General features: G+C 37.0%; 3 protein-coding genes across 5 annotated transcripts; all 3 read left to right on the forward strand.

Moving 5' to 3' along the window:
* Positions 1 to 2,905: 2,905 nt before the first annotated feature.
* On the forward strand, positions 2,906 to 6,754 carry LOC104776893 (receptor-like protein 4). Its single transcript, XM_010501055.3, has 9 exons — positions 2,906 to 3,308; positions 3,671 to 4,726; positions 4,955 to 5,102; positions 5,307 to 5,378; positions 5,501 to 5,572; positions 5,665 to 5,736; positions 5,826 to 5,903; positions 6,018 to 6,199; positions 6,286 to 6,754. Exons 1-9 carry the CDS (start codon positions 3,239 to 3,241, stop codon positions 6,414 to 6,416), a joined length of 1,881 nt encoding a protein of 626 aa, XP_010499357.1. The 5' UTR covers positions 2,906 to 3,238; the 3' UTR covers positions 6,417 to 6,754.
* A 165-nt stretch (positions 6,755 to 6,919) lies between these two features.
* Positions 6,920 to 12,787, forward strand: LOC104776894 (tyrosine--tRNA ligase 2, cytoplasmic). 3 transcript variants are annotated; one of them, XM_010501056.3, is made up of 21 exons: positions 6,920 to 7,254; positions 7,629 to 7,707; positions 8,031 to 8,184; positions 8,310 to 8,593; positions 8,669 to 8,765; positions 8,939 to 9,044; positions 9,135 to 9,217; positions 9,296 to 9,441; positions 9,628 to 9,733; positions 9,921 to 9,980; positions 10,101 to 10,117; positions 10,231 to 10,317; positions 10,636 to 10,789; positions 10,893 to 11,176; positions 11,257 to 11,353; positions 11,441 to 11,546; positions 11,628 to 11,710; positions 11,796 to 11,938; positions 12,057 to 12,162; positions 12,362 to 12,421; positions 12,529 to 12,787. In XM_010501056.3, exons 2-21 carry the CDS (start codon positions 7,649 to 7,651, stop codon positions 12,547 to 12,549), a joined length of 2,253 nt encoding a protein of 750 aa, XP_010499358.2. In that variant the 5' UTR covers positions 6,920 to 7,254; positions 7,629 to 7,648; the 3' UTR covers positions 12,550 to 12,787. The 3 variants fall into 3 exon arrangements, with proteins under 3 accessions (XP_010499358.2, XP_087365010.1, XP_010499359.2); XM_010501057.3 differs by having other exon boundaries at positions 7,159 to 7,254; positions 7,635 to 7,707; XM_087508884.1 differs by lacking the exons at positions 10,893 to 11,176; positions 11,257 to 11,353; positions 11,441 to 11,546; ... (3 more) ...; positions 12,362 to 12,421; positions 12,529 to 12,787 and having other exon boundaries at positions 6,978 to 7,254; positions 10,231 to 10,329; positions 10,636 to 10,769.
* A 2,350-nt stretch (positions 12,788 to 15,137) lies between these two features.
* LOC104776895 (ethylene-responsive transcription factor 12-like) lies at positions 15,138 to 16,107 on the forward strand. The gene has a single exon (XM_010501058.3). The coding sequence runs from the start codon at positions 15,258 to 15,260 to the stop codon at positions 15,828 to 15,830; it is 573 nt and encodes a 190-aa protein (XP_010499360.1). The 5' UTR covers positions 15,138 to 15,257; the 3' UTR covers positions 15,831 to 16,107.
* Positions 16,108 to 16,953: the final 846 nt, after the last annotated feature.

Here is a 16,953-nt window from a genome sequence, read left to right on the forward strand (position 1 = left end):
CTTGCTTGTTTTGGTTGATCATCGATCTCTTTTTTTCAAGGAGCCACACTTGCTCTTTGTTTTTCTTTTGTTCTGATTCAAGCCAATTGGTTGATTCTTCGGGTTTTCTTTTTCTTTTCGTTTTTTTACCTTGTTGGATTTGATCTCTTCTTTGGATTCATCTTCTTGATTTCATTGATCACAAGCCGTTTGCTCGAAGTTTATTTTGTTCAACGTGTTTTGTTAAGAGCCAATTGCTCTTTTCTTTTTCATCACAAACGAGCAGTTTGCTATGTTTGTTATTTGATTTGTCATCATCGCTGATGATTTGGCTATAATTGTTGCTAAGATCTTGTCAGATTATTATCTTCCTCCTAGAGCTGATCATGGTAACATCATCTCTACTGTCTGCTCTTTGATTCATCAGGAAGAGAAACATCAAAACATAGCTAGTGCTGGTGAACTTTTTCCCGACGTCATTGGTTTCTCGACTTAGCTTTCATCCGGATCGACTGGTCTACTTCGAAAATCGATCAGTTCACAAAACGGATTGACCGGTCTCCGTGTTGGATCGACCGCTACCTCTTCTGAGGCTGCCCGCAAACTTCGTTTGTATCCTCTCAAGACCAGCTTGCTGACATTTTCACCAAGGCTCTTGGCGGTCTACAGTTTCTTTATTTGTTTTCCAAATTGGCCGTTTGTAACCTCCATGCTCCAACTTGAGGGGGAGTATTAAGATATATAGGGTTATATAGGCTTATGGGCTAGATAATGTTGTTAAGCCCGATTATATATATATATATATATACCGATGTAAATCATTGAAACTAATACACAAGTTTATTCAACTTTGACAGAAACATTAGTTTTTGGTCAAGCTCTTCAACAATCGTCTCTCTTCACAATTGATTTTACATATTAATACAAAGAAAAGCTTATTGTTCTCGAAATTCTCTTAGCTCACTTAGCCGAGTTACGGTAAAACCAATAAGAAGAACATGGACACACACCTTTCCGTCGTGGTTGTTCTTTGTGGAATTAGTTGATAGTACTGATATGTACTTCTAAATTGATAGATGTTGTGTAGAATGCAGAAGGAGAGCAGTTTAAGAAATGTTCGATTGCCTAAAAAGTATAACATTGACTTTTTAGATATGTTTTCAATTATAGTAAGGATTTTATATGTATAATAGTATAAAAAGATGTATGGGTAACGACTTCTTATTTGGTCCAAGGAAGGGACTCGAGTGGGGAATGCTTTTGATGTGCATACCGAAGATTGCGCATCAATCAATGTTATAAAGTCAAAAACTAACCGGAGCTACTATATTTATATACATATAAAAGAGATTACGACCATTAATTCTCAGCCGTCCGATAAAAATGGAGGGTACTATGCTAAAGTTACAAGTTACAACTAGCATTTCTGGTGACCCCGAGACCGGGAATGTTCGTCACGTGACGATTTCGTTGTCGTCCCACCAAACATTACAAACAAAACCGTTCTTAAACTAATGTTTAAATATCACAAAGCACTAATTTGTTCCAATGAACTACTGTTAATTGCAACAACTACAAAAGACTACCTCCACCGACTCCACAATTTCATATCCATAGTTTTTTCTTTTTTGGTCTTAACTCCACAACTCCAGAGTGTGTTTTTTTTAACACCCCCACAACTCGAAAGTTTATATCCATAAATTTGGTACATCTTATAATCACAGTTTTTTCAATATATATTGTCTTTTTTTTTACTATAATTCATCCGAACACGCAAAAAAGGTACTTCTCCATTTAAAACATTCATATTAACTAATCATAATTGAAATTATAGTGGAAAGATTTGAATCTTAGTTTTATCAAAAAAAAAAAAATCTTAGGTTTCTCAAATCTCAACTATAAGTTAGCTGTAACTCTATAGAAATTATGAATAAAAATTCTAATAAAATCAGAATGGTGAAATGAAGCATTCATCTATATTTTGGTGAAATTGAACCGTTTACGTAGAATATAATGTAGTAAAATTTATTTATTTATTTTCTATATTTTCGTCCTGTTTTTTTCATTGAATATTTTCGTTCTTCTTTACTCGTCATTTAGCGTACAAATGTTTTGTTAAAGTTAACAAAATTCTAATATTCGACAAAGATGTTTTTTTTTGTTTCCGTACATTTTGTAAACGTATGAAGATTGGTTTGAATTAATCTTTCTAAATTCCGGTGATGGAGATAATATATGTGTGATCACGATTACGAGTTAGGACGTTTGTGGGGACGTTGGTGATTCTAGGATTAGATCGATGTTTTAGCATTAGCAAGTAGTTAATTAGGTTTTTTCTCTAAATTTTCAGACCTTGTTTTCCACATCTTAACTAATTCATTCTGAGTAAAAAACTAGACTGATCGTTCCAAATTATCTAGATCTCACGAACATTTACATAACTTTTGTGGTATGTTAGTGGTTTAGTATATACTTTTTCAATGGCCCCTTACTAGAATGAGACCCAATATATAGTTGACCCCATATCAACAACAAATGAGTTTAGGCTTACTGGTTTTATAAGATCTTGTAAAATATGGTCAATTAGTCCGCTTAAACATTACTGTAAGATTAGTTCACTTAAGGAAAAAAAAGATTAGTTAACTTGCAACATTCTCATAAAAAAATTAAGACTGTTTAAAATTTAGTTAGACACGAAAGGAGGGCTAGCTATATATAGGAAATAAAGGCATGCATGAACTTGTGGACGATATTGCCAAAGCATAAGATCGTTCAATCAATCCGACGGTTGGTGATATAAACGCTACAGCACATTTTAAGCTGTCGGATTACACACTTTGACTAGTAACTATGATAACTTATGTGCGCATCAAAACATTTGATTATTCCTCTCTTATTAATACTTCATCCAGAAGGAAAAACACAAAGAAAACTAAATTAAAAAAAAAAAAAAAAGGAAAACAACAAAAATTAAATATAAGAAACATAAAGAGGTGGGAGCATTAAATAAGATTAAATATATAATTTCAGTACCGGAGCTTTTCTTTTAACCTGCACTCACGTCCCCTTGCTTGCTGCTCTATCTCTCTCTCTTCCCTCAGTCTTACCGAAAAGGAAAACAAAACAAACGAACCAAATAAAGTTAAGTCAGTGCTAAAATGGCCAAATGAGAGACTCTTGCAGATAGAGAGAGATTCGTGTGTGAGAGAAGAGGAGCTAAATAGTTTTGGGATTCTTCTTGTATAGAGATCAAACAAAGATGCTTCGATTTATCCTCGCATGTCTTTTTATTTTCTCATTTGGTCTTCCCTCTTCTTCAGCTCGACCAGGTTCGTTGTTTTTTTCCCAGATTCTTGGCAACTCTCACTTTACTTCATTTTTGGCAACTATCTTCTTTTCTTGAATCCAAATCTTGATTTGCATTTCACTTGGATTACTACTCTGTCCTTTTGCTTTCCACCGCTTCTTCTTTCCCGATCAATGCTGACTTTGTAAAATTGGATTCACACCAGCTCCCTAATTCTCTTTCAACGTTTTTGAAATTCTTGATTCCTCAAGATTTACGAGTTGCTATTTCTTGAAACATGTATTTGAGAGCATATTGATAATATGAACTGATGCATTTTGTGGAATTGTTGAATATCCCCAATGATTTAGTTTTTTTTTTTTATCTTGCAATTTGCTTTTGAAGCTCCATATGCCTTGCGGATTAGTTGTGGAGCTCGAAAAAATGTCCGAACACCGCCAACTTATGCTCTTTGGTTCAAAGATATTGCCTACACTGGCGGCATACCTGCCAATGCTACATCTCCTAGTTATATAACTCCTCCATTGAAGACACTTCGTTATTTCCCTATCTCTGAAGGTCCAAACAATTGCTACAACATTGTCCGAGTGCCAAAGGGACACTACTCTGTGAGGATCTTCTTTGGAGTTGTTGATCAACCTAACTTCGACAAAGAGCCTCTCTTTGACATATCTATTGAAGGGACTCAGATTTCTTCTCTCAAATCGGGTTGGAGTAGTGAAGATGATCAAGTCTTTGCTGAGGGTCTCATGTTTCTTATGGGTGGCACAGCTACAATATGTTTCCATAGTACTGGTCATGGTGATCCTGCCATCCTGAGTATTGAGATTCTCCAGGTTGATGATAAAGCTTACAACTTTGGTCAAGGTTGGAGCCAAGGAGTGATACTTAGAACTGCCACGAGGTTGACTTGTGGTACTGGTAAGCCAAGGTTTGATGAAGATTACAGTGGGGATCATTGGGGTGGTGATAGGTTTTGGAATCCGAGGAGATCTTTTGGTAAAGGTGCTGATTCTCCAAGATCAACTGAGAATACAATCAAGAAGGCATCAGTTTCGCCAAACTTTTATCCAGAAGCACTATATCAGTCAGCTTTAGTTAGTACAGACGACCAACCAGATTTAACATATAGCCTGGATGTGGAACCCAACAGAAAGTACTCAGTGTGGTTGCACTTTGCAGAGATTGATGCTACAATCACTGCTGAAGGCAAAAGGGTGTTTGATGTTGTGATAAATGGCGACACTTTCTTTGAAGATGTGGATATCATAAAGATGAGTGGTGACAGATATGCAGCACTTGTTCTCAATGCAACAGTGACTGTGAGTGGAAGAACCTTAACAGTCGTTCTACAACCCAAGGCAGGTGGTCGTGCTATTATCAATGCAATCGAGGTCTTTGAGATCATTACCGCTGAGTTTAAAACATTACGGGATGAAGGTACACATTTTTTATGATACACTTGTTCACTTGTAAGGTTGTCATTTCATTGCTGTTCTTTTACTTGAATAGATGCTCATTAAGTTTGGTTATCTGAACGTGTGTGCTTCTTACTTTCTTCTAGTTAGCTCTTGAATATCAAGCGGGTTGTTTGATTCTTTCTTTCTGGATCATTGGATTATAGTTGCACGCAAACGTCTTATACTTACTCGCTATTTTATGTTACAGTCGGTGCATTACAGAAAATGAAAAAAGCTTTAGCACTTCCATCAAGGTTTGGATGGAATGGTGATCCATGTATTCCCCCACAACATCCATGGAGTGGAGCTGATTGTCAGCTGGACAAGAACACCAGCCGATGGTTCATTGATGGACTGTATAGCTCGGTTCCTTTTGTTTTGTGCATATACATTAATCATATAGTTTATATGAAGTCTAAACACTTACATAAGTCAAGAGATATATGAACTCTTTCTCATTATTTAGGTATCTCATTAGTTTAGAGTTAAAGGATCTCTCTTTGAGTTTCTGGTCTTTTATCAGGTTTTTTGAATAGACAAACCTTGTTGTTATTTTGCAGTGATCTTGATAACCAAGGTCTGAAAGGTTTCCTACCAAAGGACATATCAAAACTAAAACATCTCCAGAGCATGTAAGTCAATACATTCTTACTACTGCAAATGACTTGTCGTGCACTAGCTCTTTCATTCCTGGACTTGTTGAATTTCTCGTTACAGTGAAAGCATCTTGATCAATATCTTTTTCATATTTCAGAAACTTGAGTCAAAACAGCATTCAAGGAGGAATACCTGCATCACTTGGAAGCGTTACCAGCTTGGAAGTATTGTAAGTAATCAGTTTGTTTATTAATTTGAGTACTTAATGCGTTAACTTTTCGATTCTGAGCCCTGAAACTAAATCTTTCTACTTCTTTGCAGGGACCTCTCCGACAATTCTTTCAATGGATCTATCCCTGAAACTTTAGGAGAATTAACATCCCTGCGGATTCTGTAAGATTATCCAGTTTCTCTTGATTTTGCTCTTTCTTTGGTCCATTTCACATGGTCAAGCAATATAAAACCTTCAATTGTGTCTGCAGGAATCTCAATGGAAACTCTTTGTCAGGAAAAGTACCAGCGGCTGTAGGTGGGAGGCTGTTGCACAGAGCAAGCTTCAAGTAAAAATATTTTGAATCAGAGACAAAAGTCTTTTAATTGGATTTGGCATGTGAAGAATGTTGTTGGAAAAAAGTCACTCACTCAGCTGGTAACTGTCACTCTTATCTCTGCAGCTTCACAGATAATGCAGGTCTTTGCGGAATCCCAGGGCTTCCAGCTTGTGGACATCACCTTTCTTCAGGAGCCAAGATTGGGATAGCATTTGGTGTTAGTCTAGCATTACTATTGATCGTTGCATGTGCAATGATATGGTGGAAAAGACGACAGAACATTCTTCGGGCACAGCAGATTGCAGGTAAAACATTCATTTCTGTCTTCTGTAGACACTAAGAAACTGTATTTAGTCTCTGAGAAAACTTATATTTAGCTGCACTCATGCAGCAAGAGGAGCTCCGTATGCAAAAAAGAGAACACATGTATCGCATGACATACAAATGTCAAGGCACGGGAACAATAATAACCACGGCCAAGCTCGTACTGCTGTGGAAAATGGACCGAGCTTGTTGTCGTGATATTAATATACTTCTCCGGAAGTTGAATATTTCTCTGGTTTTGTCAGCAATACGAATCCCAAACCCCCACAAGGTGAAAATGTTCATATCATGTCTTACCACATTTGCTCCCCCCACAAGAAGAATACATTTGTAAAAATGGTCTTGGGTTCTTTTAATTATCGCAGGAAGCCAAAACCAGTTCTCTTTAGATATAGGATTCGATTTTTCGTGTTTATTTTTTCTTTATGGGATTAGTCCTTTGTTTCTTTTGTCTCGTGGGAGTTTAGAGGATACTAGAACTTTAAAAATTTACGTTTAAAATTTAATATATCATTACACATATTAGTTGGAAACAACCCGATAAGTTGAGAACTGTGTCAAAACTCACCTTTTGTTATAAAACTGAAACTCTGAAATATTGAATGGATACACATCTAAATCCAAATAAACCGGTATCAAAACAGGACTTTGTCCCCAAGAAGTATGGTTATAGATGGCTCTTGAAGTATGCTAAGAAGTTCGTCTTCAAGTTGTCCAGAGCTGAAATAAAAGAGCTTCAATCAATGTGTCTTTTTTCCTAATCTTAAAAGTGTTGAATGAGATGAGCACAAGAATCTTGAACTGTAGTAACTCTCTCTCTCTCTCTCTCTCTCTCTCTCTCTCTGTGCCAAAGAACCACAATAAACCGAGGAGTTTTAGTGGACCGGATCAAACCGGGTTCTGATTTATTTTTTCCTTTTTGTGTTTTTGAGTCAAAAGGGTTTCTCTTCTCGGAGTCTTCTTCTTCTTTCCACAAGGTTTCAGACTGTTCACGGAGCGAACACGAACGCCGACGAGAATCGCAGCAATCGCAGAGGTCAGTTCAAATTGTCTTCCTATTCGAATTCATGTTTATTTTTCTTTGCCCTGAATTCGTTTCTCTGTTCGGTTATATCGGGAGATTTTACAATAGGAGTTCTGAAATTTAGGAGTCAATGCCAGTTTCTAGATTGAAATCGATCTAAAACACACAAAGCCCAGATCGATATATATGCTAAAGCTCTCAACTTTTTATAAATTACTTTGTGTTGCTGATACTGAGGACTACTGTGAGTAAGTAATAGAAAAAAGTCAAGAGCTTGGTAACAATATAGATAGAGGAGACGATAGGATAAGGTGTTACTTCTGTTTGACGCCGTTCTGCGTAAAGTTTCATAATTTGTATCATTTTATTGTGTTTTTGATTTTCAGAAACAGCTCTATCGTCAGAAATGGAGGCTCTTTCCATCAATGCACAAACTCAGGCTTCTTCTTTGCCCTCCGGATTACAGTAAGTTTCTTCTCTATATCTCTCCCCTGCACTTCTCTTGCCTAGGATCCGAAAAATGAATGAAGCCAATGTTGGAGTTTTAATTTTAGTTGAACTCTTGTCTAGTTTCTTCCGAAAGTTTTAGATAAGAACTCTGGGATAAATGCACTATCTTTATTTTACATCCTCCATTTAATTACCGAATTGGTTTGTGATTTCCCCTTCTCCATTCACACTTGTCTGTAGAAACCTCAGGAAAATAAAATGAGATACTTTATTTGCGAAAATCTTCCAGTTTCTATTTGCACTTGTTAGCTTAGCGGATTATATCTTTATTGGTTCAGGATAAGTGAGGAGGTTGAAAAAAGATACAATGTAGTCAAAAGTGTTGGCGAACAATGCATACATGATGATGAGCTGAAGGATCTTCTGGCTAAGAAGGCTGCTCCAGTTTGCTACGACGGTTTTGAACCATCAGGGAGGATGCATATCGCTCAGGTAATAATGTTTCTCATATCCTTGTTTTATATTGCTTAGCATGCTTTGGAATTCTTTCATATTTCTTTCTTTTTTAAGTGAGAAGCTTCTGCTAAGTGCGTTTAACTCTGCTATTACCTTGGCAGGGACTGATGAAGATCTTGAATGTGAACAAATTGACTTCTGCTGGTTGCCGAGTGAAAATTTGGATTGCAGATTGGTTTGCATATATGAACAACAAGTTAGGAGGTGACTTGAAGAAAATCAGGATTGTCGGAGACTATTATAAGGAGATATTTCAGGCAGCCGGGATGAACACTGAGAATGTAGAGTTTCTATGGTCATCCGATGAAATAAATGCTAGGGGGGAGGAGTACTGGCCTCTTGTGATGGACATTGCGTGCAAAAATAGTCTTGCCCAAATAAAACGGTACACCCACGTTTTATTTATGCAGTTATGTGAATGGTGATGGGAAGTTCATGAGTATGTTTCTGGCCTTATCAGGTGTATGCCTATTATGGGTTTGAGTGAAACTGAGGAGCTGAGTGCAGCTCATATTCTGTATGTATGTATGCAATGTGCTGATACTTTCTTCCTCGAGGTACTTTAATATGTATTTTGTTTAAGTTTCTCCCACGTTTAGTCTTACTCTCATTAGTCGTCTTTGGATCCTGAAAATCTGTGTTTAGCTGCGCTCTGTTTTATCTATATCAAGTGCATCGACCTTTTGACTTTTCTACAATTGTTGTTGAAACGTTTTCTTAACCTTTGCAGGCTGATATTTGCCAGCTTGGGGTGGATCAGCAAACTGTAAATTTGCTAGCGAGAGACTATTGTGATAACACTAAGAGGGGAAACAAACCCGTCATCTTGTCCCACCGTATGTTCTACATCTTCTAGTTGATTTCTGTACTTTTTGTGTATCCTTTCAAGTGTTCTTCTTATAATCTCTATCTGTAACGGATGATAGATATGCTTCCTGGTCTTCAACAAGGACAGAAAAAGATGTCCAAGAGTGATCCTTCATCTGCTATCTTCATGGAAGATGAAGAGGTAAAATAGTCAGTTCAAATAACCAACAGAGAGGAGTAGTATAGTTATTCACTGGTGTTTAATGATCTTGACTTCCAGGCTGAAGTTAATGTGAAGATTAAGAAAGCTTATTGCCCTCCCGACATTGTGGAAGGTAACCCATGCCTAGAATACGTCAAATACATCATCTTACCCTGGTTCAGTGAGTTCACAGTTGAGCGAGATGAGAAGTATGGCGGTAACAGGTGAGCTTTTACCTGTTCTTCGAGACCTTCTGTGTTTAGTGTTCGGTTTCTGGGTTTACTCTCAAACTTATGGCTGCCATGATATATTTCCTTAGGTCAAATTTTCTCAGAATACATGTTTCTTTTGTCGGTTTATTTAACAATGCAAGTTACTAAACCTTTGAAATGACATGTTTCAAATGTCAGGACTTTCAAAAGCTTTGAAGACATTGTCGCTGACTATGAAAGCGGCAAGTTGCACCCTAAGGATCTGAAGGACGCTCTCACAAAAGCATTGAATAAGATACTGCAAGTGAGTATTTCCTTCTGTTGCAACAATGCAGTTATAAAATTAGCAGAAATTTAAACTAAATGTTACCCTTTTGTTTGGATTCAACTAAATCATCGTGGAACATAGAAAAATATCTCCTTTTAAGTAAATAGGTCACTGATTTTTAGGGTCTTGAACAATTTTAATCTGTTTTTGACCCACATTGCAGCCTGTTCGTGATCATTTCAAAACCAACAGCCGCGCCAAGAATCTGCTCAAACAGGTCAAGGTAATAATAACATATCTTTTCAACTCATTTTTCAAGTTTCATCAGTTACTTGTAGAAATTGCATTCATTCGCAGCCTCTGAATTTCATTCTCCTTTTTTGTTTATCATGTGTTATTGTAGGGATACAAAGTCACCAGGTAAAAAAGAGCAAGAAGCATACTCAGATGTCAATACTTCAGCAACGCCTCACATTAATCAAACTTTTTATAACAAAAAATCTAGTGTAAATCCTGTATTTATTGTCTGTCAGAGTCATCCCAACGGCTTCATCCACAGAGAAGGAGTCTCTTTCCGTCAACACATCAAGCGCAGCATCTTCTTTGGCCGCTGGATTACAGTGAGTAATCATGTAGTGGATTCTTTTTATCTCCTACTCTACTTTCATGTTCTGTTGCTTAGTATCTGAGAAGATGAATGACTTAGTAGTGTTCAAGATGAATGACTTTAGTTTGTTTGTGACTCCTATGTGAAACTTGGATTTAAAAATTCTTGCTCTAGTTACTTAATAGTTCCTCCTGTCATTTAAATAGACGACTCAGGAAAACAAAGCACAGACTCTAGTTCAAGTTCTTCGTTTTGTTATCGAATATGTTTGTGAGTTTTCCTATCGTATTATGCACGTTTGGTTTAGCTGGTTAGCACGTTATTAATTCAGGATGAGCGAGGAGGCTGAGATGAAATACCAGACTGTGAGGAGTATTGGTGAGGAATGCATACAAGAAGATGAGCTGAAGAATCTTCTAGCAAAGAAGCCTGCTCCGATCTGCTACGATGGTTTTGAACCATCAGGAAGGATGCACATTGCCCAGGTTGGTTATCATTCGGTTATTGTTTTATTAAATTTTATGTATATATTGTGTTTTATTTTTTGTATGAGAACTTTATTGTTTCATTTTGCTATTTCCTTAACAGGGAGTGATGAAGGTCACCAATGTGAACAAATTGACTTCAGCTGGTTGTCAAGTGAAAATTTGGATTGCAGATTGGTTTGCCCAATTGAACAACAAGTTGGGAGGTGACTTGGAGAGAATTAGAGTGGTTGGAGAATACTTCAAAGAGATTTGGCAAGCGGGTGGGATGAACAACGACAAAGTAGCATTTCTTTGGGCATCAGACGAAATTAATGGTAAGGGGAATAAGTATTGGCCTCTTGTGATGGACATTGCCCGCAGAAACAACCTTCGTCGAATCCTGAGGTAATTAATTCTCAGTGATTGGTTCATGTATAATTGCAATGACAATGGATTTGAATGAAATATTTCACTTTATCTTACAGGTGTGGGCAGATTATGGGACGTAGTGAGACCGAGGTGCTGAGTGCAGCTCAAATTCTTTACCCATGTATGCAGTGTGCGGATATTTTCTTACTCGAGGTACGTGAAAATGCATTTTTGGATTATATGTATAGATACATTACACTTCTATAATTGCTACTGATAATTGTTGTTTGACCTGTGTAGGCTGATATTTGCCAGCTCGGGATGGATCAGCGGAAAGTAAACATGCTAGCAAGAGAATACTGTGCTGACATTAAGAGAAAGAATAAACCCATCATCCTGTCCCACCGTATGTCTATTTGCATTTTTCTTTCTTTCTTTTTTGTTCCAGTGGTGTTATCATCTTTAGCTGTTGTTAATGGCTTTTCAGATATGCTTCCTGGTCTCCAACAAGGACAAGAAAAGATGTCCAAAAGTGATCCATCATCTGCCATTTTTATGGAAGATGAGGAGGTAAACTAGTAGCTATAAACGCTTACAAAACAGAGAAGAGTTTTTTGTAGGTATCTGACATGTGTTATGATCTTTTGTCTTCCAGGCTGATGTTAATGAGAAGATCAACAAAGCTTACTGCCCTCCAAGAACTGTGGAAGGCAATCCATGTCTTGAATACATCAAATATATCGTTCTGCCACGATTCAATGAGTTCAATGTTGAAAATGAAAAGAACGGCGGTAACAAGTGAGTAGCTAAAACAATAATTTTGTATATCTTGGTTGCAACTTTTGGGGTCTCTGAATCACATACAGGATCTGCAAATCACATCTCAGACTGATCTTTAAAATCTTCCAACCGTCAGGACCTTCAAAAGCTTTGAAGACATTGCTGCTGACTACGAGAGCGGCGAGTTGCATCCTGAGGATCTGAAGAAGGCCTTGATGAAAGCGTTGAATATAACCTTGCAAGTAAGTACACTTCCTTCTATTAATGAGCAAACAATCGTTATTAAAAAAGTCGTTTTCTCTTAAGTTTCTGGCATCAGTACAAAATTTAGAATCATCATGCAACACTGAAAGTAGGTTCCTTTCAATTTGATCTTTGAGCTGTTAGTTTTATGTATATGAATTTCTATACTTTGCTTATCGTTACCGATTTAAATCTCAGCCTGTTCGCGATCATTTCAAAACCAACGAGCGGGCCAAAAATCTACTGGAACAAGTCAAGGTAATAAAATCCGTGGCCCCTCTTGTTTACGGTTTGATCAAAACCATTTGCTTGTGTATAGTGCTCTGACTCTGTTGGCATATTCATTTTACTTTTGTTTATTTTAGGCTTTTAGAGTCACCAGGTGAAGTTGCAGAAGCAAAGAAGAAGCATATTTGTTATGTTTTCATCTGTACAAGCTTTCGTAAGGATTTTTGGGATTACTACGAAAAACCTTGCAAATCTTTAAATCTTTAAAATATTCACATTTTTGTTTTCTTAAAGAGATGAGCCTCTTAGATTGGGTGATTAGGTAATCAAATTTTGTGATTTATTCTGGTTCAGTTACGGCTAAGCAGACAAGCTTTTGGTGCTTTTTATCGAAAACCACCTTTGTTTTTTTATTATCATCATGTCTCTCCATCATTAACCAATAAAATATATCATCGTTATTTAAAAAATTGAGTAGAGAATCATCACTACGTCAAGCAAACGAAACCTCAACAATTATAAGTATTACAAGAATCTCAACAGTTACAGTTTTTTATTTTCTAAAACTCTTATCGAATAAAGCGATCACAGTGACGTGAATAGGTAAATGGTAAAACGTAAAAAAATGTTGATAGTAAACTTATTAGGTAGCTGGGAAAAGAAAGAGAGAAAACAAGGGGAAAAAAAAAGAAAAAGAAAAAGAGAGAGAAAACAACAAATAGTCAAAAAAAAGAGGCGCGAAAGTCAGGATCAGGTGTGTGTGGGAGGGGGAGAAGGGTTCATGGAATGAGAAGGTAACACGTAAGCAAAAGAGAGAGAGGCATGAGGCATCGTATCGTATCGTAGTCATGATTTCGTGTGTGTTGTGTTCTGTTTCTGTAGGCAGTCAGCACTTAGGACTTAGCTGATGATGATGATGATGCTCCTTTTGTCTTCTCTCTCTCTCTCTCTCTCTGAGAAGAGCTGCACAACAAAGACACGTCATAAAGCTCATAAGTAGCACCCAGGCTCACGTGAACACGAAAGCCAAATAGAACTCGTAGCTTTAGCTACTTATGAAAATGATTATTATTAGGACTCGTAGCTTAGCTTTGGGATATTATTTTTTACTTTACTTCTAATAGTAGTATGGTAGGGTTAATTTAATAAAGTACTTAGGTAAATACATTTGTCAGAGAGAGGTCAGACATCAGAGTTCGCACGTGTATAAATTTTGTTAGATATGGACGAAAGCATTTGTTCAATCAAAACTACAGAGGCCAAGCCTTGTCACGTGAAAGGAAACACACTTCTTTTCTTCTTTTATTTTTTAATAAACCCTTTAAAACAAACAAAAACCTCTTACTCTTCTTCTGCGTTTATTGTTGGATTTTTTCAAAAATACATAAAACCTAATGAAACTCCAGTTAATAAAAAACAAAGAAACCTCGTAATATAAGTTGGTTTTAAAGCCTTGCCTCTTCTTTCAAAATTATATGCTACTACTTCAATAGTTCAATTGTTTTATAGTTTGACTCATATGATGGACTAAATTCGAAATCTTGTTTGAATTTGGTACTTTTAGTATAGAAAATATCCTGAAAATTTAATTAACTGCGTCACTAGGGAAAAAATAAACAGCCTATGTACTCTACTACGTACAGTGAAGTTACATAAGATGGGCTAATTAGATATTTTGGACAAAAAGAAAAACAAAATCAGTCAGAGCTATAAGATAGATAGCCTAGGAGTAGTTGTGTCCAAGTTACTTTATTAAATGATCTCTCCTTGTAGCCCTCGTCCTCGTGCATCATAATCACATCATAAATATTATGGGGTGCCAATAAAAACCCCAAAAGAGAGCATTTAAATACTTGTGAAATAATAGAGTGAAGAAGATAAAAAAGAGAGATAGAGAGAGCTACAAAACAGTAGGGTTTACGTCAGCATCCCGATGACACAGGTCCAGTCAAAGAGGCGGCCCATTATTTCTTTCGTCTTCGTATAGACAACTTTTTATTATTATTATTTCTTTTTTTCCTTTTATCATTTCTCTATGGTTGGTTTACTTTAGCTGCTATGAGAAAATGCATCTGAGGTTGTTACGATCTATATAGAACCTGAAATGTTTTACCTTAAATGTTTAATTTACCAATAAGTTACAATGGCAACGAGGTCATTATGAATTGGCTGATTAGAAAATTATTCTCTGCTTTTGGACCATTTTGAATGCAGTGGCTTTAAGAGTATAGAACTCAAACATTACGTCCAATAATTTTCTATTTATTATAACAAAACTTAAACTCGTAAATCATACTACTATATAAGAAAAAGAAAAAAAAAAGAAAAACAGTATCAGCATCAGAAGAAGTCCCTTTTTATGTCGTACAACTAGTCCATTCAATTATTCACTTCATAAGAGATCTTTTTTTTCCTCAAATAATTAATAATAGTACAAAATATGTTGGTGTTGAACACCCACGTGTAACAATCTCTCAGCATACCACAGTCACACATCGCCCAACAGCCAAAAAGATCGAACGGTGCTTGATCCTTGCAAAACCTAGATAAAAAACCTCGATCCTAGAAATCAAATTAATAGTAGTATTTAGATTTTGTTTTACTGTTAACTTGGCAAAAACATATTTTATACTATATTGCTTAGAAAAAGAAGAAAACAAAAAATTTGTGAAGGAAGCCGAGGATTACGGGTGTTCTCAAGTGGACCTACTACAAAACACACACACACCTCTTTAAACTCACTCACTCTCTCTTTCATTTTGGGTCAAACAAGTCAACAAAAGCAAAACCTCTTTCTTCCTTACTCACTCTCTCTAGATTCTCTCGTCTCTCCTCTGAAGAGAGAGATTCTTTTTAAGTCTTAACAATGGCGTCGACGACTTGCGCAAAGGAGGTGCATTACAGAGGAGTAAGAAAGAGACCATGGGGTCGTTACGCTGCTGAGATAAGAGATCCTTGGAAGAAAACTAGGGTTTGGTTAGGCACTTTCGACACTCCCGAAGAAGCCGCTCTTGCTTACGACGGCGCCGCTCGTTTCCTCCGTGGTATCAAAGCCAAGACTAACTTCCCTTCTCCTCTCTCTCTCGACCTCAACCACATCCCTTCCGCTCCCTCCGCCTCCGCCGCTGATAGCCAACACCACCACCAACAGTTCTGGTTCGCCGCGCCTCCTCCTTCTCCTCCTCCTCCTCCTGTCTCCGACCACCATCACCAACACCACCGGATTTTTCTACGAACCGGAGTGCTAAACGACAAAACTTCAGATTACACCTCCACCGAAGCGCCGCTTTACTTCACCGCCTCGTCTAACGCTGCCACGTCATCACCTGGTGGTCGAGTTGTTGGGTTTCCTATAATGAGTCCTTCTCCTTCTTCCCCTGCGACGGTGAGACGTGGCTTAGCCATTGACCTCAACGAGCCTCCGCCGCTTTGGCTGTAAAACAAAAGGATCATTATCAATGTAACGGCGCCGTTTAGAGCGGACTTTATATACGGCGCCGGTTTTAGACATCTTTCGGTGTGGAACTATTTGTTTAACTTTTTTTTAGTCTCTTCTTTTTAGCAAATATCATTTTGTTAGAGGTTTTTTTTAGTAGTTCTTTTATCCTTCTTTTGTTCGGTTATGTATGAGACGATGGATAAGATCGATCGTTATGAGATCCATGTTGCGGGAAAAACAAAAGAAACTTATATTAATTATCAACAAGCCTTATGTATATTTAAGGATTCGATCATGTGCTTCTAGAGAAAATGATAGTTTTCATGTTTGTGGATTGTGTTACGACCATCGCTTATGTCGGTTTCGAGGGGGTTTGAATCTTATCGTATTCTATGGCGTGTCGTGAAGTACGGACTGACTTGTGTGCAGCTCTTTGCAAGAAGTCCAGTTTTGACTCACGCGCCCTCTCTCTCTCTAAACACGACAAAAGACTGTGAAAAAGGAAGGAAACAAACAAAAGAGATAGAGACTAGTGAGAGACATCAATACAGAGCAAGCGTGTGAGTTTGGACTGGCATAATTCACTTACGGACAAGTTATGTGTCTATATTATTATTCGAAATATTTCATATTGCTATAAAAAAAAGCATTCCCATAAAATTACAGGAATTATTGTTTTTTTGAACTGTCGTATAATTTATCAGCTCATGTTTTACCAATGTATAACACGTCTAATAAGATACTAATATATAGACAGTTTATAAGAGATTAACCAAAACCTATGTATTGTAGAAAGATATGATAAAATTCACGTAACAATATATTTATGTTATTTATAGGGGGCTATCGCACGGGAATTATTTTTTTAGTTATTTATTAGGAGTACTAGTCTAGGCTTAACATAAGTGATTGCTTTGGTCCTTCTTTATGAGTCTACCGTCATTTTCCACAAATCTACGGTTTGTTAACTTGTTTAATTATTTGACAAAAGAGAAAGTCTTATGTAATTACAATTAAGTGGCGGCAGTGGCCGACCATTTTTGAGGTTTTTAATCAGTAATGCCTTTTCCGTGTATGAATTGCTTCGAAGGTATGTCCAAAAGGAGAGTCCCAACAAAAACAA

This window comes from Camelina sativa, chromosome 3, assembly GCF_030686135.1.
Source record: "Camelina sativa cultivar CO46 ecotype springtype chromosome 3, ASM3068613v1".
Classification (NCBI taxonomy): Eukaryota; Viridiplantae; Streptophyta; class Magnoliopsida; order Brassicales; family Brassicaceae; genus Camelina; species Camelina sativa.

Coding starts and splice junctions, on each gene's coding strand:
- LOC104776893 (XM_010501055.3), top strand. CDS start 3,239: ATGCTTCGATTTATCCTCGCATGTCTTTTTATTTTCTCATTTGGTCTT. Junction 5,379..5,500: donor CTAAAACATCTCCAGAGCAT/GTAAGTCAATAC, acceptor TTCATATTTCAG/AAACTTGAGTCAAAACAGCA. Junction 5,573..5,664: donor GTTACCAGCTTGGAAGTATT/GTAAGTAATCAG, acceptor ACTTCTTTGCAG/GGACCTCTCCGACAATTCTT.
- LOC104776894 (XM_010501056.3), top strand. CDS start 7,649: ATGGAGGCTCTTTCCATCAATGCACAAACTCAGGCTTCTTCTTTGCCC. Junction 9,442..9,627: donor GAGAAGTATGGCGGTAACAG/GTGAGCTTTTAC, acceptor TTCAAATGTCAG/GACTTTCAAAAGCTTTGAAG. Junction 12,422..12,528: donor ATCTACTGGAACAAGTCAAG/GTAATAAAATCC, acceptor TGTTTATTTTAG/GCTTTTAGAGTCACCAGGTG.
- LOC104776895 (XM_010501058.3), top strand. CDS start 15,258: ATGGCGTCGACGACTTGCGCAAAGGAGGTGCATTACAGAGGAGTAAGA.